The sequence below is a fragment of the Acipenser ruthenus genome, chromosome 33 (assembly GCF_902713425.1).
Source record: "Acipenser ruthenus chromosome 33, fAciRut3.2 maternal haplotype, whole genome shotgun sequence".
NCBI lineage: Eukaryota > Metazoa > Chordata > Actinopteri > Acipenseriformes > Acipenseridae > Acipenser > Acipenser ruthenus.
This window is the reverse complement of record NC_081221.1, coordinates 12431265-12458993: the sequence shown is the minus strand read 5'-3', so window position 1 is coordinate 12458993 and position 27729 is coordinate 12431265. Positions and strand designations below refer to the sequence as shown.

General features: G+C 41.3%; 1 protein-coding gene and 2 long non-coding RNA genes across 3 annotated transcripts; 1 reads left to right on the top strand and 2 right to left on the bottom strand.

Moving 5' to 3' along the window:
- Nucleotides 1-838: 838 nt before the first annotated feature.
- Nucleotides 839-7786, bottom strand: LOC131704976 (salivary glue protein Sgs-3-like). Its single transcript, XM_059006796.1, has 3 exons — nt 7655-7786; nt 3849-4187; nt 839-1727 (listed from the first exon to the last, which is right to left on the bottom strand). Exons 1-3 carry the CDS (start codon nt 7719-7721, stop codon nt 1432-1434), a joined length of 702 nt encoding a protein of 233 aa, XP_058862779.1. The 5' UTR covers nt 7722-7786; the 3' UTR covers nt 839-1431.
- Nucleotides 7787-8123: 337 nt separating this feature from the next.
- Nucleotides 8124-12197, bottom strand: LOC131704979 (uncharacterized). Its single transcript, XR_009310096.1, has 7 exons — nt 11909-12197; nt 11317-11412; nt 10714-10977; nt 10337-10567; nt 9344-10221; nt 9067-9155; nt 8124-8821 (listed from the first exon to the last, which is right to left on the bottom strand). It is a non-coding gene; the product is annotated as an uncharacterized LOC131704979 (long non-coding RNA).
- Nucleotides 12198-23833: 11636 nt separating this feature from the next.
- Nucleotides 23834-27729, top strand: LOC131704984 (uncharacterized). Its single transcript, XR_009310103.1, has 2 exons — nt 23834-25730; nt 26990-27729. It is a non-coding gene; the product is annotated as an uncharacterized LOC131704984 (long non-coding RNA).

Below are 27729 nucleotides of genomic sequence, written 5' to 3'. Positions count from 1 at the left end.
TTCATTAAAATCTCTTGCATATTTTTAAAGAGGAGATGATTTTCTGTTGATGGGTCCCAAGATATGTTTTGATATTTAGTGATATTTCAGGGATACTAAGATATTTTATTTTGCTGCATCCCTACCACACATCCTCCGTGAGAGATGAGGTTAAACGCTCGAAACCACGAATGCAGATGAGCCCGTCTCTTTTGCTTTGTGGTTTAGACGTTTGCTGCATCTCCTAACCAAAAGCCATCCAGGACATCTCCAGTATGAGACAGCGGGAATCATTCACAATGCCTTCTCCTCTGAGTTATTTAAAGGGGCTGTGCCCCACATACAGGCTATGGGCACATCTGTGGCTCCACGAGTATCTACTGACACACTCTACAGCGCTTCAATGCATAAACTCATCACTTTCCTCAGAATGATCCCGCAATATTAAGAAAATCACTGTAACACACATACAATTTTGAACTATTTCCTTTATCTGTTAATATAACTACCTAGCCATTGCCCTCTATATAAACTTAAGGGAATTCCAATATACATATTGCTGCTTTTTCAGCTCTGATGTTTAATCCGAGTCGAATGTTGTGAAACTTCATTAACAGCAAACTGTGTCCGATTATACTGCTGTATTGCTCTTGATAATATCCACTAGGGGGCAGCAGTGCTTTTAGTTGAAGTCCAGTTCCATGTTAATAAACTGTCATTAGATATGCAATAGGGACTGTAACCACAGGAAAAAGACAACAGTAGTGGCTGAATTTCTTCACAATGTGAATTTATCAGCCCTGTAGGGCCTCCTTAGACAGAGAGGCCACAGAACAGCTCCACCGTGAACAGGAATATAGTCTGACACCCCACATTATGTAGGTGCTGGAAGCCGAAAAAAAGGAATTTCATACCTTCTGTAGCACACAGGCTCTCTAATGAGGCTGAGGATTGTACAGAGAAATGCCAAGACACAGGACACAGCTAAATATTTTATTATTCATAAGCAAAAAAGGAAAAGCAATAACACATTTCAATGTGCAATTAACATTTAGTAATTAATTGCTTTTAATTTGCTAGACCAAGTAGAAGCTTTTACTCTAATGCATTTTATACATAATATTCCTAAAAAGAATTTAGAACTGTATGTAACAATGATCTATAGTAAACAGCACCAACTACTTTATTAACAAATAAAGCAACAGCAATCAGTGATGAATAGAAAATGAAATATATCAAAATGCTAAAACGCTCTTATTAAAATGATATAGAAATGAAGAGATGCAGGCACAGGCAGGATGCAGCGGGTTACAGTAACAGCAATACTCTTTCACAATGGACTATACTGGCATAGGGAACCAGCAGCAGCAACACACAGGAATATTTGAACTTCCGCTTAACTCACAACACTCACTAAATACAGGTACATGCAATCCAATTAGAATCCAGTTATCAAAGCGGTTTCATGCAGTACGATCTCCTCTGTGCTGCTGCATTCCCCTGCTGAGTTGGGCATGGGCTGGTTTTCTGGGTTGCTGATGGTCTAGTTCTCAGGGTTGCTGATAGTCTAGTTGTCTGGGTTGCTGATGGTCTAGTTGTCGGGGTTGCTGATGGTCTAGTTCTCAGGGTTGCTAATGGTCTAGTTGTCGGGGTAGCTGATGGTCTAGTTGTCGGGGTTGCTGATGGTCTAGTTGTCGGGGTTGTGGTCGTTGTTGTTCTTGAAGTAGTTGAATCTCTCTTTGGAGGTCCTGTAAGCACAATTCAATTTACATACAAATGATGCCTTAATATCTGACACAGCAGCCAGTACCTTCTACACAATTGACCTCCGCCAAAGACAAAGGGCCCAATTCACGTCCCAGTGGTAAAACTGGAGTGAAGACTGGAGGTGTGTTATTATCACTCCTCAAACTTCACTCCTTGCTCCCGCTGTAATTCACCAACGTCCTCATGGCACTTTGTTCCGTGCTCTCATGAATTGTTACTTGCTGTTAATACCACCTTTTATATCATGAGAGTGAGACTCTTACCTTATTATCTCCTAATAAATTGATACACGCTCCCTCCAGCACAGCTGGCTGGAGGCACATCAGGATAATGTAGCTTGTATTAAAATGCCTTTGCTTTAACTAAAAATGACTCAACAAGGGAGCACATTTTAACATTCATGTTCCAATAGAAGTTTATTACATGAGAGACTTGTAATAAAAAAATGGTTTTCTTTCAAGTTGTATTTCTGTTACTTTCAAGCAACAGTCGTGTGAAATGTATTATTAGATGCTGTGTATGATTGGTGGCTAACCATAGTCAATGATTTTTTCCTTACATGATGAGGCACAGAGAAACAAACCCTGATTTAGTTAAAGTGATTCCAATTTCACACGACAATTAATACTTTTTCAGTCGTACTACTGTACCTGTATATTAAAACAGGGAGTGGGTGAAACCGGACCAGGACAAACCTGGCCGGACAGGACACTAAAACAATGAGAAGCGTCTTGAAAACTACACCACATTATTACTGCGTCACTAATTCAAGCACACACACTGAACTGTGTGGGTTACATCATTTGCTGAAGGGTATCAGCACTGATATTAAGACAGAAATGGTACCAACGCCAACAAAAGCATTCTGTGAATCAGACCCAAAGTCAGTTATCTACAGGTAATGGCCGCTGCAAAGGGTACTAATGCTGTTCTAGACATTGTGTGTATTTAAATGTGTTTTAAGATGTTTGAAATGTATGTCGCGGTTTAAAAGCGAGTTTCAGGATTCTAAAGCCCTATTCTTTAGAGCGGGGTCCCCCGAGTTTCGTTAAAGGAGGGCCGCTTAACAGCTACAGTATATATATATATATATATTTGATTTCATCATGTTTGTATTTGTACTTTATTGGCTGGTTTCACAGACCCAGATTAGCACTAATCTCGGTTTACCTTCCCTAAATTAACATTGGGTGTCCAGGACTAGTACTAATCCGGGTCTGTGAAACCAGCCATGCATGTGTATGTTTATGGGGACATCCTAAAACGCTTACTGTGGCTTAACGTGCGGAAATGGAAAACAAATGCTTACAAACTTCACCAATATCAGGCTTAACACTTCCCAATACTATCCTAAAACAAGTCGTGGTTTTCATTAACATGATAACGTCAAGCCCTAAAAATAACCTGGTAATGTGAACTGCTCAATGTGAAAAGAGCTTAATGTGCAAAACCAAGTTATTCATTATGTTTACCGCGATTTAGTGACATCTATCGGGATTCCTTATTTAAAATGCATACAAATGTTTTCAAATTAATGATAAAATATCGCTGTATTTTTTTCAGTCATCTGAGTTTATTACAAACCAGCGCCCAAATAATACATTTCTAAATAATTTTAACACAAGGGTTTGGTGTTGGCAGCCCTTCTTCGGTTCTGTATTCTAGTTTGCTTTTGTTATGAATGTGTGGATGTTATTTGAAATTATACTGCATGTTATGATTCTACCAGAAACCCCTGTGTGTTAATCCACAGTGAATACATTACACAAAACAACCAATCAAAAGAAATCAACAATCTAAACCCAAGCAGTCAGTAAATTGTCAGTAATGACTGCAGCTGAAATCTGCCTAGCAGAGGTCCAAATGCCAGTGGAGCAGAAGAACATTTTGTTCAGCAAGAAAAAAACAAAACAAGAGAGCTGTAACGTAACTGACCAGCAGGAAAATGACCCTTAAACAAACCCCATTGTGTGTGTGTGCTGAAAACAAGGCAGGGTGTTCATGTAGTCACACACAGGACCTTGAGTGGTTTCAGCAGTTCAGCACATATTCTCAATTTTAACACAAGTACTCACCAACCAGAACATGTTTATTATATTTACCTTGAACTGTCAGTTTAACATTCCTGTGAGTGACACATATCCCATTGATCCGCACTGTACACATGTAATCCCGAGTGTCCTGCAGTCTGAGCTCAGAGATTAGCAGAGAGGCGTTTCCAGAGGAGACTTCATCAGACAGCTTCACTCGGCCGCTCCACTGCGCAGGGATCGGTGCTGAGGGGGTCTTTGAGTTGATTAATGGAACAGATTTTCCCTGATCTGAATATGCCGCCCATCTGACTTCTACATCCTGCCCAGGGGTGGGGGTGTAAGAACAGGGCAGCACTGCTCTCCCTCCAGCTGCGCCAGAGACAGGAACGGGGTCTTGTGCAGGGCAAGCTACAGGAATGAGAGAGAAGAGACAATAAACTCAATGGAATAAACACCTACATTCTTCTGTTGATGATATTTCGGTTGTTTCCTCGTATTTTTGACGTTGCAGATCTTTCAAAGACAACGCTATCGATGAAAAGTTTCAGCAGCTTCCACACTTGTGGTGCGGTTTGTGAAAGGTCGTTCGCCGTGATGAATTGCAATAGCGCTCCTGTGGTTTATGGAAAGCTGCATCCTCGTAGATAGCGTGCAGTTCATTCTTCAACCTTTGTGTGAAACAGCATCTTTGTCTCATCAACAGGGAACCCCTTTGCTTTTGAGGGTAATTGTATGTAAAAATAATTTGATATCTGTATAATGTGAAATAATGTATAATGTGATATGTTGTAACAATTGTAAGTCGCCCTGGATAAGGGCGTCTGCTAATAAATAAATAATAATAATAATGAGAAGTCTTCAGAGCAGTGCTTGTCAAACTTTGCATAGTGAGCCTCCCTGAGCTATGAAAAAATACCTGCGCCTCCCAGTTTACTAAAACAATATAACAAACTGAAAATCCTATATGTTGCAAAACAATGAATAAAAGAGTAGAAGGGATTTGATCAATATAGAGCAGTATGAGTTTCAGAAGTATTCATTCAAAAACAGAACAAATGGAAGCAGCTAAAATCTTATTTTTTTTTTGTTCTGTTAACTTTCTTATCTTAATTGGTTTTAATGTAACTTCACAATTGCTGCTTCTGTATTATTAGGTGTATACTGTTGTTTAACTCTGTTATTTAAATGGTCTGCTTGTGGCAGTTGTATGTGTGACATGCTATACAAATGTATTGTGGTTTGTATTTTTTCTGCTATGTTCTGTACAGTGCTTTACGATACTTTTGTATAAAAAGCGCTATATAAATGCAATCAATAAATAAAGAAATAAACTCATAGCGCTTCCTGTGTAAAATCATGACGGGTTTAGATGCTAAGGCAGGGTTGTCGTGTTTCGAGATGCTGGTGTAGCTTGCAGGGCTGCATGCTGTGGTTTGCCAGGATTTCGCCGCACATTTGATTCCTCGGTGCATCGCTGGACCCGCTCCATGTAAAGCCCAGTTTTAAATATGCTTGTAATGATGTGCAGTTACATATCATGACCACAAGGTGTCACTACTAGATTTGATAGTAAGTTATGAGGTAGTTTTCCAGGATACAGGAAGTTTCGAAAAATAACTTAAGAAAGCATGTCAATAAAGGACTAGCACAAGCTAGCTGTTCATTAATAACAAATAGATTTCATTATTGAAACATTAGTGAACATAACAATGCTTCCTCATATTTTCTGCTTCTGTGTTTTTCTGGATCCTCCGCTGCTGTCCTCTCTTCGGTTTGTGTTGTTCGTTTTTCTCCGTTTGTCACAAAACGATCCGTTTCTCATTAAAGCTGTTTCTCTCTGTAAGCTGCTGCTTCTTCTTCTGGTTAATCTATAGGGCGCATTCCATCTATTATTGTAGATGATTAGCGCCCTCTATCTGTAGTCCTTTGTCTGTCTTTGTTTTACTTTATTTTTCTGTCATCTTTATTTATTATAACTTCCCTTCTTTTCCTGTTTTCTTTATATATTTTCTCTCTGTAAGCGCGCTGCTCAGACTGTTTACAAGCTTACTGGGGGGGGGGACCACGCAACGTACGTGTGACGTATCACAGTTGCTAAGGAACATTAGCACGTTAAACAAACGTTTATTGCGTTATTTTATTTTAGTTATTTCTAAATATAATACATTTAAAATATATAGTAATTTGTAATTTTCTCAAATCATCCAACGACTCAAATAAATAATTAATTAAATAAATAAAGGACACACAGCTCGCTCCTCCTTGGCACGTTGCCACGCCTCATGGTTTGAGAGCCGCTGCTTAGAGAGTCCAAGATCTACAATCCTGAAGTGGAGCTTTTTCATGTCAGCAAACCTCTCTGATAGCTGACAAATGATTCCATCCAGGACTTCAACACGCAGGCGCGGGGGTCTCTCCAAAGTGTTTGGGTCGGTGTCCTCATTAAAGCAGCTGAGCCCTTGTTCATAATCATCCCAGCCACGGCGGAGTCTTTCTCGTTTGCGTTCCTCTCCATGGCTCGGAGCTGTACAGTTTCTTCATAAAATCCCTCAAACTTGGCATCTTCCCCGAGTTGCTTCAGTGCATGTACTGTCGAGTCGTTCAAACGATTTCCTGAGATCCAGAGACTGGAGAGTTTGGAAGAGTATCTCTGTGTGTCCAAATATTGCACGAAAGACAAATGTCACGCGAAAAATGGTCCCCCCTTGGAAAGTGGTCCCCCCGCACCATTTTCATAATGAAATATTGTCCCCCCCCCCCCCCCCCCATTATAAAAGGGACAACGGCAAGTCAGAAACACGCAGCTTCAAAAGATCATAAAATATCCTCCATAACCGAAACTATAATTGAACACAGTATACATTAAAAAATAGTGTCTGTTTTCTTTGTGACCCAACGTTATCTTTCGCCAGTCAAATCGTAGAGTGCCTGAATAAAGTTTTATAGATACACGAACAGATGTTTTATCTTCTGTTGCTTCTTCTTCAGCAGCCGCAGCTATCTCAGATATAATAGATTTGGTTACATTGTTTCGCGTCAGGAGTTTAAGCATGATTTAACTGCGCAGCAGATTCCCCAGTTGGATGATGAGCTGATAATATCTCTTTAGCAATGAAGCAGGCACGGTGACGTCACCATAATGATAAACAGTAATGCCGCGGCAGTTTTGTACTAAAGCAGGGTCAGCTGCTGCAGGGAAAACAAAGTTTATTTCTCAAACTGACCATTTTAAGAAATGTGAAAGCAGAACGCACAGAAATACTTGGGACTGTAATTAGGAAGTGTACTGCTGAGAAAAAAAAATGAAGGGAATTCAAATTGAAATGTACTGCAGATTACTCGATGGCAGAAGAACAAACGCCATTCACTAAATTTAGCTCTCAGATTGTACCAATGAAAATATCTCAAACATATGACAACGCGCTTGCTGTGGTGTATTTAATATCGTAAATAGCAGAACAAACACGCTGCGATTTAAACATGTTTTTACTGAACAATAAACAGTAACATGTTTTGGCTAGTGCCTTCATTACTGTACCTGACTCAGCTGTTCTTTCAATGCTAAAATGTAATTAATTGCTGCCTTTTGCAATTACAAATCCATTTCACCTAAGAGAAGAGTTTGTTGCAGTTTAAAATATTGTGGAGTCTTCCCTGACATTTCACATATTTTACACAGTTAGATGTACTGTTAGATCCATAATCGTCTTACAAACAACATGTTAGTGTAAAATGCTGCTCCCTGTATAGTTTGTAATATAACAGTGTTTGTGTTTGTCCAAAGCTGTTAGTGCTCTGTAGGGAAATCCCTAAACAGCAATGTGCCCCCTACTTTAGTAGAGGTTGTGAAGCACTGCTCTGAGAGAATCACTTACCTGCTGTGAGGTGAGCGCTGTTTAAGATCAGTAGCAGTGCCAGAGCTTGCTCAGTGCTCAGAGCCATTCTCCTCTCCTCTCTCTCTCAGTTTCAGCACAAACTGTACTTTGTGACACTTCTGCAGTATTTCACATCCACCCCAGCTCTCTGTGGCTCTCTGTGGTCAAAATGGGTGTAGAAAAAACACTACAAATCATTTCCTGCTGATAATAAAGTTGTTGCGTCTATTATAGATCTGTGATATTACACTCTAAAACCATGTGTTTAAGTTTGGAACAGTTATAAACACTTATCTGTAACACTTTTTAAACGCGTCAAGGCGTTTACTTTATAAACATGTTTAGAATATAAACGCGTTAAGGTGTTTAAGTAATAAACACGTGAACATGTTTATTCGCTGTAACACTTTTTAAACAGCTGAACACGTTTACAAATCTACAGGTGTTTAAGATCTAAACACATAAATGCTCTCTTATTTTTACAATACAAAAAGACACAAATTAAACAACTTACTTTTATTTATTGCATATTTCAAAGTTAAGCCAAAAACTTTTTTTTTTCACAAAAAATCTTTTGCAAGAGTAACAAGTATTTGAATTGTAATAAATATTTAAAATTTGTAGAATAAAATCTGTTACACCTATATACATATATATGATTGTATTAAAAACATCTAAAACATCAAATAGAATACTGTATATGACCACTCCCTCAAATAAATTATTTAAATACACAATAAAAACATACTACCTTATCATGAAATCCAGATTTAACAAATCATTTACAATTATTTAATTTGTTTACAGATATTTACAATTATGTAAGAATGTTATTGTTGTAATTCATTCATTTAATCGTTCAACCCTTTTGCAAATAAATCTGTATTGATGGGATTTGCATCCAGTAAATGGGTCTCCCAATATATACTGCTGCAGGAATCCAAGCACCTGCGAATAAACTTTGGGGTACTGCAGGTGGAAGGCATAGTACGTTCCCAGGAGAACAAGAACAGCATCGAATCCAGTTTTTGCTTGGCAAAATATCGCAACAGTATCCTCTACTATTACAGCTTCCTGGAGGGTGTTCTTTGCAACACAAAGAACAAGATGCGGTGGTTCTTCTTGTGTGGTTTTCAGGTACTTGTCAAGTTCACTTGTAGATATATCCTGAAAAATATAACATAATGAAATGATGACAAAATAATATAAATATATAAAATATAACATTTTTATTGTACTTTGCTAGAAAAAAGGAAGATGATTTTAAATGTACTGTGTCAATAGTTAACATTCTATAAGTCAATATAATTATGCTTGAATGACAATAAGAGGACATCTTGTTTGGAGCTGAGTCAATGGGTGCCCCCCCCCCGGTCCCAAACATTTTGATTAATGTTATTTGGTATAATTACCTTGTATACAGTGACTTTTTCCCCTTTCCTTGATCAAATTTCGTTTTTTCTTCAATGAGCTGAATTACAGGTAGCATTCTGAGATCTCCCTGAAATGAAAAATGGGGCGGGGGTAATGACCTTTGTATAAGTAATTGCTTTGTACAGTGGCGGGGTGTGAAGGGGGAGAGGGAGGGGGTTTGTTCTTTTTGTTTGTTACCTTCGTGCGTTTCCAGCTGGCAAAGCCACAAGTCATTCACAAGAATACAATGTGTTTTGTGATCGTTTATTTCCTCACCTCTTTCTTGGATCCAATCAGTAACTCAGAGACCGTCCTAACCTGTTCAGCCCTTTTGCACAATGTTTCAAATCATGTACTTCCAAGGACCATTGCAAATTCACCCATTACCTCATAGAAAAACACATGCACAAGTTGTAAAAAAAATAAAAATAAATAAAAACTACCTCCAAAGCAGGAATGTTGAACTAGAATTTATAAACCCAGGACCTCTGCTGTCAGATAACAGTTTTAGAAAATGGTTGACATTACATTAAAAATAAATATTTACTTAAAATGAATAAAAAATAAAGTAAAATAAATGTCACAAAATGAGTTTCTGTATATCATCATCATAATAACTGTACTTGAATTGGATTAAAGCAAATCGCAACCTTTAAACCAACATTCACAACCACAATTTGAATTTTATTTTAGTGATCAGTAATATTGACTGTTTGATGAAACTGTAGAAGGAAAATAATAATGCAGTTAACTGTAAGCAGGTGAATTGTAGTATGCCCTCTATAACTTTACAATAACATGAGTAAATAAACAAATACTTACAAATTTTCCCCATTCAAAACAAGGGTAAACTTCAACAACTGGTTTAATTCTTCCAGCTGGAAGAGTGGTCAGCCACAATCGACGATTGCCAAAGGTTTCTTTAAGAAGAATGTCTATGTGATTGTCATTAGGCTTTAGTCAAATTCTTTTCTTAATTCTTCGACATGGCGGACGTATTCTTCATCGGGCCGTTCTTCAGGCCTCTGTATGGTAGGTACCTGGGCTTTCTTTGCCATAATTGGTGCCGAACTGGAGTCAATGGGCAGGTTTTTCCTTTTTAAAGACCACCTCATGTGCCTCATCTTCTGACTGAGGCACTTAGAAAATAAGGACTACAAAAGAACAAGAGGTGAAAACAAGAATTGTGAATAAATACATAAGTTTCAGAAAGAAATGGCAAGCTTCATTTCCCAATGTATTGTTTTGCATACTTGAATTCCATCTTACCCATGGTTCATTCCCTTCATGCTTAATGCATGGGTATTTGCTATACAGCTTTTTTTCCAATGGCCTTGTATTCAGAACTGTCACTTAGGCTGGGATAATTAGCCAGATAACAATTAGATACTTCATCAACCATTTTATGCCATATCCCTCTTGAATTGCCAGCCAGAAGACTTCTATGCACCAGGGCAGAAAATGGAGGCAGAGGGGTTCTATCATCCACTGTTGATCATCCTGTAGAGTATAATAACAAATAATAATACAAAACAAAAAGAAATAAGTCTGAGGCTGATATTCATTGATAAAGAGTGCAATCTTAATAATGTGCAACAAAACTAAATTGATGAACAAGATAAAAATAAACATAAACAGGTACTGACTCCCATTTGTAAAAGATTCCATGTACGCTGCGGAGTCAAGGGATAGGATTTCATTTATTTTTTCGGAATCAGACTTCTGCTCAATTGATGTTATGCTCGCTTGTTCTTCTGTGGGTATCTGTGGGATCCAGCTCTCTCCTTCCATCAGTATTATTAAAGTTTCTGATTGCATCTCCAATAAGATTTCGTCGTCATCAATCTCAGTTCCGTCAGTTTCCAGGACCAGTATATGCCCTTTTTTTGGAAGGCCAAGTTTTTGTGAACCTGAAAAGGTTATCAATAATTGATCATTTAGATTCATACATAACAAAATAAGAAATGGCAGAACAACAGACAGCCATTCAGCCCATTTGACTTTTTCATTCTATTTTGAATCTGTTCAGCTGTTGTTAGATCCGTGCTCCATTTTGTGCCACCAGCCAATTCAACTACAGAATAATGAATCATCCCAACACTGCCTTAAACTGTATATAACAGACTGTAAAATACAAGTGGAATGTAGTTAATTACACCACCCGTCCACCCATTGCAACCTTACAGAAAGATTATAAAAGATTATTTGGAATTATAGAAAGTTATATCAGTATCATTTTATCTACTCACCTTTTTCAAGAAGTTCTTTGAAGGATGTTCCACTGACCATTTTGTTTTGTTTAGGCTGCCGATCCCACACTTTGGAGACACCCATGGCTTTTATCACTGTGCAGTAAAGATTATAGAATCAGGGGGCGGGGTTGGGTGAGTTACACTGTTGCATAGCTTCACAGGAGCTATTCAATACTGTATCACTTTCACAGCATAATATTATGTGCATCTTCTATATACACATTTTGGAGTTACATACTTCAATAACGTTAGATTAGGTAACATTTTATCATTTATAAGCATTCAGCAATGTCAGACTTTTAAGCCCGTGGATGCGTGACCTGGTGACGTCTTTTCCGGCGGAGTTCACGATAAGTTTCCCGCAGAAATCCACGTGTTCATTACCTCGCACCCCAGAATGGCTTGGTGCCCGTGCTAATATAATATCTGTGTCTCTGACTGCACCTTCATTGAATGCTATTAGAATATCATGTATAATATCTTTCCTGACTCCAGTCCCTGTCTCAATAGCATTCAGTGAACTCTGAGCCCCAGTAAACAGGACTGCGCTGGCTGCTTTTATTAACATCACTTTATGTATCGCACCTACCTGCTGGCCATGCTGCTTCCGGCTAAAGACTGATGACGATGCAAGCGTGACGACACGGCTATGCGTCGAATCTGCGCCGCGGTGTTCTCTGGGAACTGTAGTTTGTTTAATATTTTTGCAGATGTAGTAAAACACATTCGTTTTAGAAAACCGTGAACAAATATAATAATGTGAACCATCCAACCCCAGCTGCTCAACCCCTTTCTTAAGCTGAAGGAACACGAAAACACTTTTTCAGGACCAGTGGTTTGAAACCTGGCTCCAGGAGACCGGGAGGCCTAGTTTGAGGTTGCTGTATCAAACCCCAAGCCTCCCCTGGTGTGCCCTGCAGTGGCCTGAAACCAACTTCCATGGCCGGAAGTGGCTTCGTGTTCCCTCCGCTTTACTCGCGGATTCTGTCAGATTTCTGCGGCACCGCGGCGATGGTTAATGTTGCTGATACCAGCAGCAGGACAAGAGCACTGGCGGCTCTGCGACAGCAGGTGGTGCTGTTTCCCTAGATTCCACAGGCACCAGTAAAGGCTGTCTGAGTCACAGGTCCTGAAAACACCCATAGGGTTGTATTGTGATCTCTTAAACTAATGGAGAGGATACTGTTAAATTAGTAACTATATTATTCACACTGCTCTGGTGTTTTCTCCGAGTCAGGGTGATTTATAATAAATCCCTTTTCAATGTCACTCAATGCTGTGAATGCATCGTGAAACAATGTCCTAGTTTTAAGAGTTTCAGATGGATTGGAGGTTTGAAAATGCACCAGCGATTCCACACAGGAGAGAAACCTTACCACTGCAGTTGCTGTGGGAAGTCTTTTATGGCCTCCGGTTCTCTTAAAAGACACAAATGCAAGTTGTGAAAGTTTAGTCAGAATGTGAGTGTGTGTTCATTCACCTGCACTCAGAAATCCCAGTCTTTTTAAACAGCAGCTTAATATAAAAACTGTGAGAACTCTGCTGAATGTCTACAGAAGACGCAGATCCCTCAATATTAAACACACTGTTCTGAAGCTGTTCCATTATAAAGTACATTCCTATAAGTGTTTTAGCATTATAATTGATTTCTCTTTTAAAATGTCCCTTTGAACTAGCTTTAAAACATAGCTTGTCTTAATTCCAACTAATGTCTGTTTAACTCTTCCTAACATAATAAACTGCATTGCAATGAGAATTTCAAGCGGTTTTAATCAGTAAGAAGGGTTTCTATTAACATGATTAGTAAGCTGTGTGTTAATTGTGTTCAGATGAACTTCAAGATTGAGAGAAATAATCTGAGTAAACCCTATCTTTGTAAACAAATAAATAATAATAATAATAATAATAATAATAATAATAATAATAATAATAATAATAATAATAATAATAATAATAATAAATGGTCTGATTGTGGCAGTTGTATATTTGAAAATATATTGTGGTTTGTTCTTTTTTTCTGCTATGTTCTGTACAGTGATTTGCGATACTTTTGTATACAAAGCGCTATATAAATGCAATAAACAAATAAAGAAAGAAATAAAAAATCTACAAGAGGAACACCTGCCATACACACAGCATGCAAATACAGCACTGTGCAAAAGAGCTGGCCAAAACATTAGGAACACCTGCCATACACACAGCATGCAAATACAGCACTGTGCAATAGAGCTGGCCAAAACATTAGGAACACCTGCCATACACACTGCATGCAAATACAGCACTGTGCAAAAGACTGGCCAAAACATTAGGAACACCTGCCATACACACAGCATGCAAATACAGCACTGTGCAAAAGAGCTGGCCAAAACATTAGGAACACCTGCCATACACACAGCATGCAAATACAGCACTGTGCAAAAGAGCTGGCCAAAACATTAGGAACACCTGCCATACACACAGCATGCAAATACAGCACTGTGCAAAAGAGCTGGCCAAAACATTAGGAACACCTGCCACACACACAGCATGCAAATACAGCACTGTGCAAAAGAGCTGGCCAAAACATTAGGAACACCTGCCATACACACTGCATACAAATACACACAATACAGCACTGTGCAAAAGAGCTGGCCAAAATATTAGGAACACCTGCCATACACACTGCATACAAATACACACAATACAGCACTGTGCAAAAGAGCTGGCCAAAACATTAGGAACACCTGCCATACACACTGCATACAAATACACACAATACAGCACTGTGCAAAAGAGCTGGCCAAAACATTAGGAACACCTGCCTGTGGCAAAGCGCCCCGCCCCTGTGTGCATTTGTGTTATGTGTTGTATGTTGCGTGTGTAAATGTTGGTGTATAGATTGGTACACGGGATATAAACGGGTCTGTGTTTCACATGTATTTAAAGTGTAGATTTGTATTTAGGCACGAGGAGAGCACAAATCACTTCACGTGCTGGTTAAATGTAATATGTGAGCACGGGGTTGCACAGAATTAATTCACGTGCTGGGATTCAAGTGAATAATTAATTAGTAATTGAATCCCAGCACAACAGTATAAATAGGCACATTGTTAGTCAGTCAGGGTTAGGTGTTCAGAGAGTGGAGAACGGGTGAGAGAGAAGGAGTAAAGTAAATATAAAAGAGTGTAAATATAATAGGTGTTTTGTTTGTACTCACCGTGTTTGTTCGTCTCCGTTTCACCTGTGTGTTAGTGTTTAGTCGTTTTGTATGTCTGTTTATTTTGGCGCAAGTGCCGTGTCCCATGTTTTTGTCTGTTCAAACCTTTTATTTTCTGTCTGTTATTAAATGCTGAGCGCAATCACGCGCTCAGCTTTACCAAAACCCCATCTCTCTGTTTATTTATTTCCTCCATCTGGTCTGACGCCACCCACTCCGGCCGTCTTTGTGACACGTGGTGTCATCGTGGGATAATAGCGCCTCCAAGCGTCAGACCAGGAGAGGGGGTTTTGTAAAAAAAAAAAAAAAAAAAATAGTAAAGCGAGGATGGGAAGAAAGAGCTGCAGGAAGCAGCAGAAGCAGCATCAGCAACAACAACAGCTGCAGCCCTCATCCTGCATGCCGGGCTGGGAGGAGGACAGCCACAACGGGGCAGTAGCCACCCCTCTACCCCCACTGCCACCGGGTTCCCCACCGTCCCGGGAAATATGGGACTGGCTGGTGCACCCCGAGGGGAACTTCGCCAGTGACCTCCCCATGGTTATTCACGCACTGCAGATGCGAGATGGGAAACGATGGGAGGACTGGGAGCAACAGCACAACCCGGCATCCGTTCGTGACCTCACCATTGTGGTGCTGGGTTACCTAGCTGCAGACATGGGAGGGATGCCTTCCAGTGAGCAAGAGGGAGAGGAGCAGTCGCTGCCCTCTCCAGTACCTGAGCGGGAGGAGCCTGAGCGTCCACAGCCGGAATGGGAGGAGCCTGAGCGTCCACAGCCCGAGTGGGAGGAGCCTGAGCGTCCACAGCCCGAGTGGGAGGAGCCTGAGCGTCCACAGCCCGAGTGAGAGGAGCCTGAGCGTCCACAGCCCGAGTGGGAGGAGCCTGAGCGTCCACAGCCCGAGTGGGAGGAGCCTGAGCGTCCACAGCCCGAGTGGGAGGAACCCGAACGTCCTACGCCTGAGTGGGAGGAACCCGAACGTCCTACGCCTGAGTGGGGGGAATCCGAGTGTCCACAGCCCAAAAGGGAGGAGTCGGGGCGTCCACAGCCCAAAAGGGAGGAGGTCGAGGATGATGGCTGGGAGGTTTTTTTAAAGAACCTCGCAGCAGAGTTATGCCCTGGCTGTGGGGCTTATGGGCACACGTTAGCCATATGCCCCACCCAGTATGAAGAGGAGGAACCAGCGCCCAGACGGGGGGACCGCGAGCGTCCAGCGCCCAGACGGGGGGACCGTGAGCGTCCAGCGCCCAGACGGGGGGACCGCGGGAATCCGAAGCCTGAGAGGCAGCTGTTCCCACCTTCACCAGCAGAGCAAGAATGCCTGCTGGTTTCCCCTTCAGAAGCAGAGCCGCACCAGTCCGCTGCAAGAGAGGCAGAGCAGCACCAGTCCCCTGAAAAAGGGGGAGACTACACGCTGCTCCCACCTCCATCGGCAGGAGACTACACGCTGCTCCCACCTTCACCGGCAGGAGCAGAGCAGCCGGAGCTGCCTCTGCCACTTCCAGGAGCAGAGGAGCAGGAGCTGCCTCTGCCTCCGCCACCTACATCGGCAGGAGCAGAGCAGCCGGAGCTGCCTCTGCCTCCGCCACCTACACCGGCAGGAGCAAAGGAGCAGGAGCTGCCTCTGCCACTTCCAGGAGCAGAGGAGCTGCCTCTGCCTCTGCCACTGCCAGAAGCAGAACAGCAGGAGCTGTCTCTGCTTCCCATACCTCCACCACGGGGAGTACGGTGGCCGGAGCCCCAGAAAGGGGAGCTGTCGGCCACGAAGAAGGGGGGGGAGGAGGTCTGGAGACCACCAACCCCAGCAGCAGTTTCGCTGCCGGAGATCGTGGGGGAGGTCAGGAGACCTGCTCCCACTGCAGCAGTTTCGCTGCCGGAGATCGTGGGGGAGGTCCGGAGACCTGCTCCCACTGCAGCAGTTTCGCTGCCGGAGATCGTGGGGGAGGTCCGGAGACCTGCTCCCACTGCAGCAGTTTCGCTGCCGGAGATCGTGGGGGAGGTCCGGAGACCTGCTCCCACTGCAGCTTCTTCGCTGCCGGCAGTACTGTGGTCGGAGCCCCACCAAAGGGAGCTACCGGCTACAAAGAAGGGGGACGAGGTCTGGAGACCACTTTCCCCAGCAGCAGTTTCGCTGCAGGAGTTCTTGTGGCAGGAGCCCCACAGGAGGGAGCTGCCGGCTACGAAGAAGGGGGAGGTCGGGGGACCACCTGCCCCCGCAGCTTTTTCGCTGCAGGACGGGACCAACAGGCTGTCAGCCGTGCCACTACCGGCAGGGGTGCTGACAGCATGGCCAGCCATGGGCCCACTGAAGCCTCCCTTCCCAGCCCGAGACTTTGTCCTGGACTGCTGGATTTTTAAGGGGGGAGGTGGCCGTTGAGGCCATGTGTGCTGCGCACAAGGGGGGGTATATGTGGCAAAGCGCCCCGCCCCTGTGTGCATTTGTGTTATGTGTTGTATGTTGCGTGTGTAAATGTTGGTGTATAGATTGGTACACGGGATATAAACGGGTCTGTGTTTCACATGTATTTAAAGTGTAGATTTGTATTTAGGCACGAGGAGAGCACAAATCACTTCACGTGCTGGTTAAATGTAATATGTGAGCACGGGGTTGCACAGAATTAATTCACGTGCTGGGATTCAAGTGAATAATTAATTAGTAATTGAATCCCAGCACAACAGTATAAATAGGCACATTGTTAGTCAGTCAGGGTTAGGTGTTCAGAGAGTGGAGAACGGGTGAGAGAGAAGGAGTAAAGTAAATATAAAAGAGTGTAAATATAATAGGTGTTTTGTTTGTACTCACCGTGTTTGTTCGTCTCCGTTTCACCTGTGTGTTAGTGTTTAGTCGTTTTGTATGTCTGTTTATTTTGGCACAAGTGCCGTGTCCCGTGTTTTTGTCTGTTCAAACCTTTTATTTTCTGTCTGTTATTAAATGCTGAGCGCAATCACGCGCTCAGCTTTACCAAAACCCCATCTCTCTGTTTATTTATTTCCTCCATCTGGTCTGACGCCACCCACTCCGGCCGTCTTTGTGACACTGCCATACACACTGCATGCAAATACACACAATACAGCACTGTGCAAAAGAGCTGGCCAAAACATTAGGAACACCTGCCATACAGGGCAACAGTGTGTTCCAACTGCAATCATCACTGTGCATATTTGTTATTAATAATAATAATAATAATAATAATAATAATAATAATTATTATTATTATTATTATTATTATTATTATTATTATTATTATTATTATTATTATTATTATTAATAATAATAATTAGTCATTTAGCAGACGCATTTGTCCAAAGTGACTTACAGAGACTAGGTGGTAACCTCTGCATCACAACTGCTGCTGCCGAGTCCCTTCCAATAGGACCTTGATGGTTTTGCGTCTCATCCGAAGGACGGAGCACAAGCAGGTTAAGTGACTTGCTCAGGGGCGCACACAGTGAGTCAGTGGCTGAGGCAAGATTTACTGTGGGAAACTGGACCCCTGGACCCCTGCCTCTCTTATTCCCAGCACATCTCCACTCTGGCACGCACTTGCCGATTCTTCCTGAGCAACATCCGAAGAATCCGACCCTTCCTCACCAACTACGTCACCCAGCTCCTGGTCCAGGCCTTGGTACTCTCCCGCCTAGACTACTGCAACTCCCTCCTGGCTGGCCTCCCTGCATCCGCCACCCGTCCGCTCCAGCTCATCCAGAACTCCGCTGCCCGCCTGGTGTTCTCTCAGCCTCTCTTCTCCCACGCAACTCCACTACTCCGCTCGCTCCACTGGCTCCCGATCACCGCTCGCATCCAGTTCAAGACTCTTGTACTAGCCTACAGATGCCTTGACCAGACTGCACCCAGTTACCTCCAGACCCTCATCTCTCCCTACACCCCCACTCGACCTAACAGTCCTAACAGTGTTGTAATTGTTGGACAGTCCCTAGTATTAACAGTGTTGTAATTGTTGGACAGTCCCTAGTATTAACACTGCTGTAATTGGTAGACATTCCCTAGTACTAACAGTGTTGTAATTGATAGACAGTCCCTAGCACTAACAGTGTTGTAATTGATAGACCGCCTCTAGTACTAACAGTGTTATAATTGGTAGACAGTCCCTAGAGTGCAGCGCTGACAGTAAGAACATGGCTGCTCACAAGGGCGTTAATGTTATACAAATTAAATCAAAATCAGTATTTCCTTTCATCATTGAATCCGATTCACAGCATTAAACAACATGACAGAGGCTGGGTGTAAACCAGTAACCACACACACCACAAGCGAGCGTCTCAACCACTATGCAAAAGAGCAACACATGCGTGGTGTGAATATGATGCATGATGTGCTTACAGAGCTCTGAACCTCATCTCAACGCTAGGGCTCAGAATACGAAAGGACGGTGCACACACACACACTGCACTGCACACACACACACTGCACTGCACACACACTGCACACACACACACTGCACAGCATACACACTGCACACACACACACACTGCACACACACACCCTGCACAGCATACACACTGCACACACACACACACACACTGCACACACACACACACACACACACACTGCACAGCATACACACTGCACACACACACACACACTGCACACACACACACACACTGCACACACACACACTGCACACCATACACACTGCACACACACACACTGCACACACACACACACTGCACAGCATACACCCTGCACACACACACACACTGCACAGCATCCACACTGCACACACACACACACACACTGCGCAGCATACACATTGCACACACACTGCACACACACACACTGCACACACACACACTGCAGACACACAGACACTGCACACACACACAAACAGCACACACACAAACAGCACACACACACTGCACACAGACACTGCACACACAAACACACACACACACACACACACACACACCTGCACAGCACACTGCACAGGACACATACACACAGCACACACACACACACACACACACTGCACAGAACTATTGATGATGGGCAGAGCCCTTTCATTGGTAAACAGGGACTGATGATGTTTCTATGGAGACTTCAGCCACTTCTAACCTGATATAAGACACTCATGGTTTGTATGCAGAAATAAATACAAGCACAGGTTCCGATCCTGAGGCATAATTAGCAGCTATCTCAGTAGAATGTGGGATCACACAGGTCATGTACAGCAGTGGTGAAAATCCAGATGGAAAACAGCAAAGAACAACTTGCAATTGATTTTATATTTCAGATGTTATTGTTATATTTCATACATTATTTTTTGGGTGATACAATTCTGCTTAATCTTTTTTCCCCCCATATGCTCTCCCTTTGTAACAGTGTTCACAATCAGATTGCTCTGTGCTGCTCTGAACAAAACAGACACTTCTGGATAGACTTCCTGTGTCAGAAACAGCAACGGAAAGCTTTATCACATGACGTGTGTCCTAAACGTTTAAAGCAGATGACGTGAGGCTTAAGCTGACCACACTGTGGCTGAGGCGTACTGCAGAATGTGTGAAGCTTGAGATAAAGAACTTGTTTCACACCTTGTATGGAGATAGAGCAGAGACAGCTAATATAATATCTCATGTTAATCACACCCCCTTCACCTCTTAATGCTTAACAGCACACAAGAAAAGCTTCATGAATTACCAACGCACCATTTTATTGTGTGTGTTAATTATTAGTAACAACAAAGTGAACGAGACCAGCTACTGTAATGTCAAACAGTTGATCATTGAACAGTGTTAGATACTCTGATGTATATTTGTTTAATCTGTGATCTTTAGTTGCTTTTGTGCATTTTCATTTGCAAGTGAACTGTGACATTAGGGCCTTATCAAGCACTATATTCTGCAATTTTGAATACTGACTTTGGATACGGTTTTAAATCTGGAAACAGTTTTATTTATTTTTTTTGCTAATTGCATTGCCTTTTACGTTGTACGCAGTTCTGTGCATGGGTAACATTTTTATTTCATTTTGCTGTTGGGTCGTCAGCAGGTCATTTTACATACTGGTACAATACCTACCGGATTTAAAAGTATGTACTGTATTACAGTCCACGTGTCCACAGTCGTCTCTTTTGGCAAGTAGGATATTTTTAGAATCATATCGCTCTGAATTAAAATACTACTTCTGTTGAAAATATAGTACTGTACCAACAAGACCACCTACAGTACATCTAAATGGAAGCCCACTTATTTTAAAACACAGTCCTTTCAGCTGTGTATTTTTGACATTGTATTCCCTGAAAAACAGACAAGGGTTGGAATGGGACAAAATGAAATACAGTAATGAGATATGCGTCACACGCGTTTAACCGTCACTGAAGGCAAAATGTTATAGGGTGGGATATGTGAGTGCTGACTGTATAGGGTTTGTTCATGGTATTGATCTGGAAATAAATAAACATCCAGTGATTCTCAAAAAGAAAGAAGTAAGTCTTTAAATAACTTATACTTCTTGGAAAACATACTTTCTAAAACAGTCCAGAAATAAACCAAAGCAAATTAAAGATTTTTAATACTTCCATCCATTTTGAACCCCATGCTGTTTGTGTCTTACTGAAACCACAGACAACACTGAGAAGGAGGTGGTCAGTACACTATGCAGGTGTGTAAAAATACACATATAGATCATTCTGATAAAACTAACAGTACAGGAAATATGCATTTAGTGCATTCACAGAGCTGAGAGCATCAAACTCAAATAGAGTTTAACCCGAGTGCTGGACTTTGTGCTGAAACTGAGAGAGAGAGGAGAGGAGAATGGCTCTGAGCACTGAGCAAGCTCTGGCACTGCTACTGATCTTAAACAGCGCTCACCTCACAGCAGGTAAGTGATTCTCTCAGAGCAGTGCTTCCAACCTCTACTAAAGTAGGGGGCACATTGCTGTTTAGGGATTTCCCTACAGAGCACTAACAGCTTTGGACAAACACAAACACTGTTATATTACAAACTACACAGGGAGCAGCATTTTACACTAACATGTTGTTTGTAAGACGATTATGTATCTAACAGTACATCTAACAGTGTAAAATATGTGAAATGTCAGGGAAGACTCCACAATATTTTAAACTGCAACAAACACTTCTTTTAGGTGAAATGGATTTGTAATTGCAAAAGGCAGCATTTAATTACATTTTAGCATTGAAAGAACAACTGAGTCAGGTACAGTAATGAAGGCACTAGCCAAAACGCCTGTCTACTTGACTTAGTCTCTTGTAAGTTTTAACTTCTATAATTGTAAGCTGTAACAATTCTAATGCAGAAAGCAGAGATATTTATAACAGTATGTAGATTGTATTCTTTGTCATGTCATGTTCCTTATGGGTACAAATCATTTTGGAGTAGACGTTTCAGAAATAGATACTTATGGTTTGAAATATGAGAGCAATGTGATACTGGCAGCAAAAGACAAAATCTGTCTGTTTATTCATGTTGTTCTTTCTCCATGAAGACATTTCTAAGATGTTTTGTACAGAGCCTTCAGTTATTATGCAGGGTCCATCTAGACCAGTGGTTTTCAACCTTTTCATCTCCAGTACCAGTGTTCCCAACACCAGGTGTACCAGTAACTGTGTGCAATCTTAAACTGTGTGCAATCTTACAGCCAGGTGTGTTGAGTCTGTACTCACTTGTTTGTTGCCTCATTCTGCTGAATGGTTCATCTATGCAGCTGATGACTGCAATGAACTCAGCATGTTTATATTTGATATATTTTGCAGGTGTTGTGTATGGAATTGGTGATCGCGCCTTTAATTGTGTACAGTTGTAATGGGAAACAGCAGCTCCCATGCTCAGTGTTAGTGAAGTCCTGATCTGACAGCATGTAACACAGACAGCTCTTATGATTACATGTTACTGTTTATTGTTCAGTAAAAACATGTTTAAATCGCAGCGTGTTTGTTCTGCTATTTACGATATTAAATACACCACAGCAAGCGCGTTGTCATATATTTTAGATATTTTCATTGGTACAATCTGAGAGCTAAATTTAGTGAATGGCGTTTGTTCTTCTGCCATCGAGTAATCTGCAGTACATTTCAATTTGAATTCCCTTCATTTTTTTCTCAGCAGTACACTTCCTAATTACAGTTCCAAGTATTTCTGTGCGTTCTGCTTTCACATTTCTTAAAATGGTCCGTTTCAGAAATAAACTTTGTTTTCCCTGCAGCAGCTGACCCTGCTTTAGTACAAACCTCCCGCGGCATTACTGTTTATCATTATGGTGACGTCACCGTGCCTGCTTCATTGCTAAAGAGATATTATCAGCTCATCATCCAACTGGGGAATCTGCTGCGCAGTTAAATCATGCTTAAACTCCTGACGCGAAACAATGTAACCAAATCTATTATATCTGGGATAGCTGCGGCTGCTAAACAAGATGCAACAGAAGATCTGTTCGTGTATCTATAAAACTTTATTCAGGCACTCTACGCTTTGACTGGCGAAAGATAACGTTGGTTCACAAAGAAAACATTTTTCATCTTGGAACGGTAACCTTTTCACTGTCTTTTGTTTAAATTGTTCAGTTTTTTTTTGCTGTTTACATCCCTTCATTTAAATGATTTTCTTCATCTTAAGTTTCCGGGGCATTTTGTTAACGGCACGCGTGCAACACACAAACCTAAAGCGGATCACTAAAGCTGTTTCCATCATAAAATGAAACAGATTTGAATTGGATTGTATTAATACATAAGGATATAAAAATAAAAGCATATACATAAAATACAATAATAATAATAATAATAATAATAATAATAATAATAATAATAATAATAATAATAATAATGAAAAGCGCTGCATTCCACACAAAGACCAAGAGGAGCAGAAACCCTTTCCATGTGATATATAATGGGAAACACAAACACAAGGAAAGCAATGAAACACTTTTCTGTGTCAATGGACAGGTGGGGTTGAAATGCAGTAAAGCCGGAGAAAACAAAACAGGCGCGTTTCATGAGACACGGAGAAAGGAGAGAAGATAGAAAGTTAGAGAGATCATTTTAACATACACTAGCTTCTTAATGTATACTGTATTCAATTATAGTTTCGGTTCTGGAGGATATTTTATGCCAAAATGAAATAAATACATGCATACATAGATATTACGTTCCCTCTAAGGCTTTTATTTAGTTAGGCACTGTGGCTAAAGTAACGAACTTCATTTTCAGCCACACTGGAAAAAACTGAGGCCACTTAAAAATACTAAACAAGCTATAAACATACTGTTACAGCAAGACAGAAAGATGTGTGTTTTATTTGAAAACACGTAGATGTTTAAATGCCAGACAGTCCCCGACATGCACTGAAGCAACTCGGGGAAGATGCCAAGTTTGAGGGATTTTATGAAGAAACTGTACAGCTCCGAGGCCATGGAGAGGAACGCAAACGAGAAAGACTCCGCCGTGGCTGGGATGATTATGAACAAGGGCTCAGCTGCTTTAATGAGGACACCGACCCAAACACTTTGGAGAGACCCCCGCGCCTGCGTGTTGAAGTCCTGGATGGAATCATTTGTCAGCTATCAGAGAGGTTTGCTGACATGAAAAAGCTCCACTTCAGGATTGTAGATCTTGGACTCTCTAAGCAGCGGCTCTCAAACCATGGGGCGTGGCAACGTGCCAAGGGAGGAACGAGCTGTGTGTCCTTTTATTTATTTAATTCATTATTTATTTGAGTCGTTGGATGATTTGAAGAAAATTACAAATTATTATATATTTTAAAAGTATTATATTTAAAAATAACTCAAATAACGTTCCCCACTCCCCACCCCCTCAAGTAAACTTGAAAACAGTCTGAGCAGCGCGCTTACAGAGAGAAACAGCTTTAATGAGAAACGGATCGTTTTGTGACAAAGGGAGAAAAACGAACAACACAAACCGAAGAGAGGACAGCAGCGGAGGATCCAGCAAAACACAGAAGCAGAAAATATGAGGAAGCATTGTTATGTTCACTAATGTTTCAATACTGAAATCTATTTGTTATTAATGAACAGCTAGCTTGTGCTTGTCCTTTATTGACATGCTTTCTTAAGTTATTTTTCGAAACTTCCTGTATCCTGGAAAACTACCTCATAACTTACTATCAAATCTAGTAGTGACACCTTGTGGTCATGATATGTAACTGCACATCATTACAAGCATATTTAAAACTGGGCTTAACATGGAGCGGGTCCAGCGATGCACCGAGGAATCAAATGTGCGGCGAAATCCTGGCAAACCACAGCATGCAGCCCTGCAAGCTACACCAGCATCTCGAAACACGACAACCCTGCCTTAGCATCTAAACCCGTAATGACTTTACACAGGAAGCGCTATGAGTTTCTTTATTTATTTTCTCTCGGAAAGCACTGTACAGAACATAGCAGAAAAAAATACAAACCACAATACATTTGTATAGCATGTCACACATACAACTGCCACAAGCAGACCATTTAAATAACAGATTTAAACAACAGTATACACCTAATAATACAGAAGCAGAAATTGTGAAGTTACAATAAAACCAACTAAGATAAGAAAGTTAACAGGACCAAAAAAAACAAAATAAGATTTTAGCTGCTTCCATTTGTTCTGTTTTTGAATGAATACTTCTGAAACTCATACTGCTCTATATTGATCAAATCCCTTCTACTCTTTTATTCATTTTTTTGCAGCATACAGGATTTTCAGTTTGTTATATTGTTTTAGTAAACTGGGGAGGCGCAGATATTTTTTTCATAGCTCAGGGAGGCTCACTATGGCAAAGTTTGAGAAGCACTGCTCTGGAACGTCAAAAATACGAGGAAACAACCGAAATATCATCAACAGAAGAATGTAGGTGTTTATTCCATTGAGTTTATTGTCTCTTCTCTCTCTTATAGCAGGTTGCTCTGCACCAGACCGTGTTCCTGTCTCTGGCTCAGCTGGGGGGAGAGCAGTGCTGCCCTGTTCTTACACCCCCACCCCTGGGCAGGATGTAGAAGTCACATGGTATGCATATCCAGATCAAGGAAAAGCTGTTCTATTAATCTACTCAAAGACCCCCTCAGCACCCATCCCTGCGCAGTGGAGTGGCCGAGTGAAGCTGTCTGATGAAGTCTCCTCTGGAAACGCCTCTCTGCTAATCTCTGAGCTCAGAGTGGAGGACACTCAGGATTACATGTGTACAGTGCAGTTCAATGGGATATGTTTCACTTACAGGAATGTTAAACTGACAGTTCAAGGTAAATATAATAAACATGTTCTGGTTGGTGAGGACTTGTGTTAAAATTAAGAATATGTGTTGAACTGCTGAAACCACTCAAGGTCCTGTTTGTGACTACATGAACACCCTGCCTTGTTTTCAGCACACACAGACAATGGGGTTTGTTTAAGGGTCATTTTCCTGCTGGTCAGTTACATTACAGCTCTCTTGTTTTGTTTTTTTCTTGCTGAACAAAATGTTCTTCTGCTCCACTGGCATTTGGACCTCTGCTAGGCAGATTTCAGCTGCAGTCCTTACTGACAACTTACTGACTGCTTGGGTTTAGATTTTTGATTTCTTTTGATTGGTTGTTTTGTGTAATGTATTCCCTGTGGATGAACACACAGGGGTTTCTGGTAGAATCATAACATGCAGTATAATTTCAAATAACATCCACACATTCATAACAAAAGCAAACTAGAATACAGAACCTGAGAAGGGCTGCCAACACCAAACCCTTGTGTTTACCATTGAAGTTGTGTGTTCAAAGTCCCTTCATTATCCCATATTGTAAAGCTCACAGATCTTCTCAGTCAATCGGTTTCTAAGCACAGCGAGTTCAGTCATTATCCCAGATGTAAATTAAGCTAATGGGACTTTTAAAAGCTAAACCTCTAAAGCGACTGGGGCTTTAGAATCTTGAAACTCGCTTTTAAACAGTGACATACATTTCAAACAACTTAAAACACATTTAAATACACACAATGTCTAGAACAGCATTAGTACCCTTTGCAGCAGCCATTACCTGTAGATAACTGACTTTGGGTCAGATTCACAGAATGTTTTTGTTGGCGTTGGTACCATTTCTGTCTTAATATCAGTGCTGATACCCTTCAGCAAATGATGTAACCCACACAGCTCAGTGTGTGTGCTTGAATTAGTGACGCAGTAATAATGTGGTGTAGTTTTCAAGACGCTTCTCATTGTTTTAGTTTCCTGTCTGTAAGAGGTAAGAGTCACACTATCACGGTATAAAGGGTGGTATTACTAAGTAATTATTCATGAGAGCTGATCAAACGACACAGAAAAAACACCATTAGGACGTCTGTGGATTACAGTGGGAGCAAGGAGTAAAGTTTGAGGAGTGATAATAACACACCTCCAGTCTTCACTCCAGTTTTACCACTGGGACGTGAATTGGGCCCTTTGTCTTTGGCGGTGGTCAATTGTGCAGAAGGTACTGGCTGCTGTGTCAGATATTAAGGCATCATTTGTATGTAAATTGAATTGTGCTTACAGGACCTCCAAAGAAAGATTCAACTACTTCAAGAACAACGACGACCAGAACCCCGACAACTAGACCATCAGCAACCCCGACAACTAGACCATCAGCAACCCCGACAACTAGACCATCAGCAACCCCGACAACTAGACCAGCAGCAACTCAGAAAACCAGCCCATGCCCAACCCAGCAGGGGAATGCAGCAGCACAGAGGAGATAGTTCTGCATGAAACCGCTTTGATAACTGGATTCTAATTGGATTGCATGTTCCTGTATTTAGTGAGTGTTGTGAGTTAAGCGGAAGTTCAATTATTCCTGTGTGTTGCTGCTGCTGGTTCCCTATGCCAGTATAGTCCATTGTGAAAGAGTATTGCTGTTACTGTAACCCGCTGCATCCTGCCTGTGCCTGCATCTCTTCATTTCTATATCATTTTAATAAGAGCGTTTTAGCATTTTGATATATTTCAGGCTCTATCCATCACTGATAGCTATTAGTTTATTTTTTGTATAACTTAGTTCGTGCTATTTACTATAGATAATTTTTAATAACAGTTTTATATTAGTGATGTGAAGACAGTTTAGAATTTATTATTGATTTCTTAATTTTTATATGATATTACTGATTGAAAAGTACATTTGTTAATTATTTGCTTAGTATAACTTAGTTATTCCTGATTACTATTAAATGTTAATTGCACAGTACAATATCTTATTGCTTTTCCTTTTTTGCTTATGAAAAATAAAATATTTAGCTGTG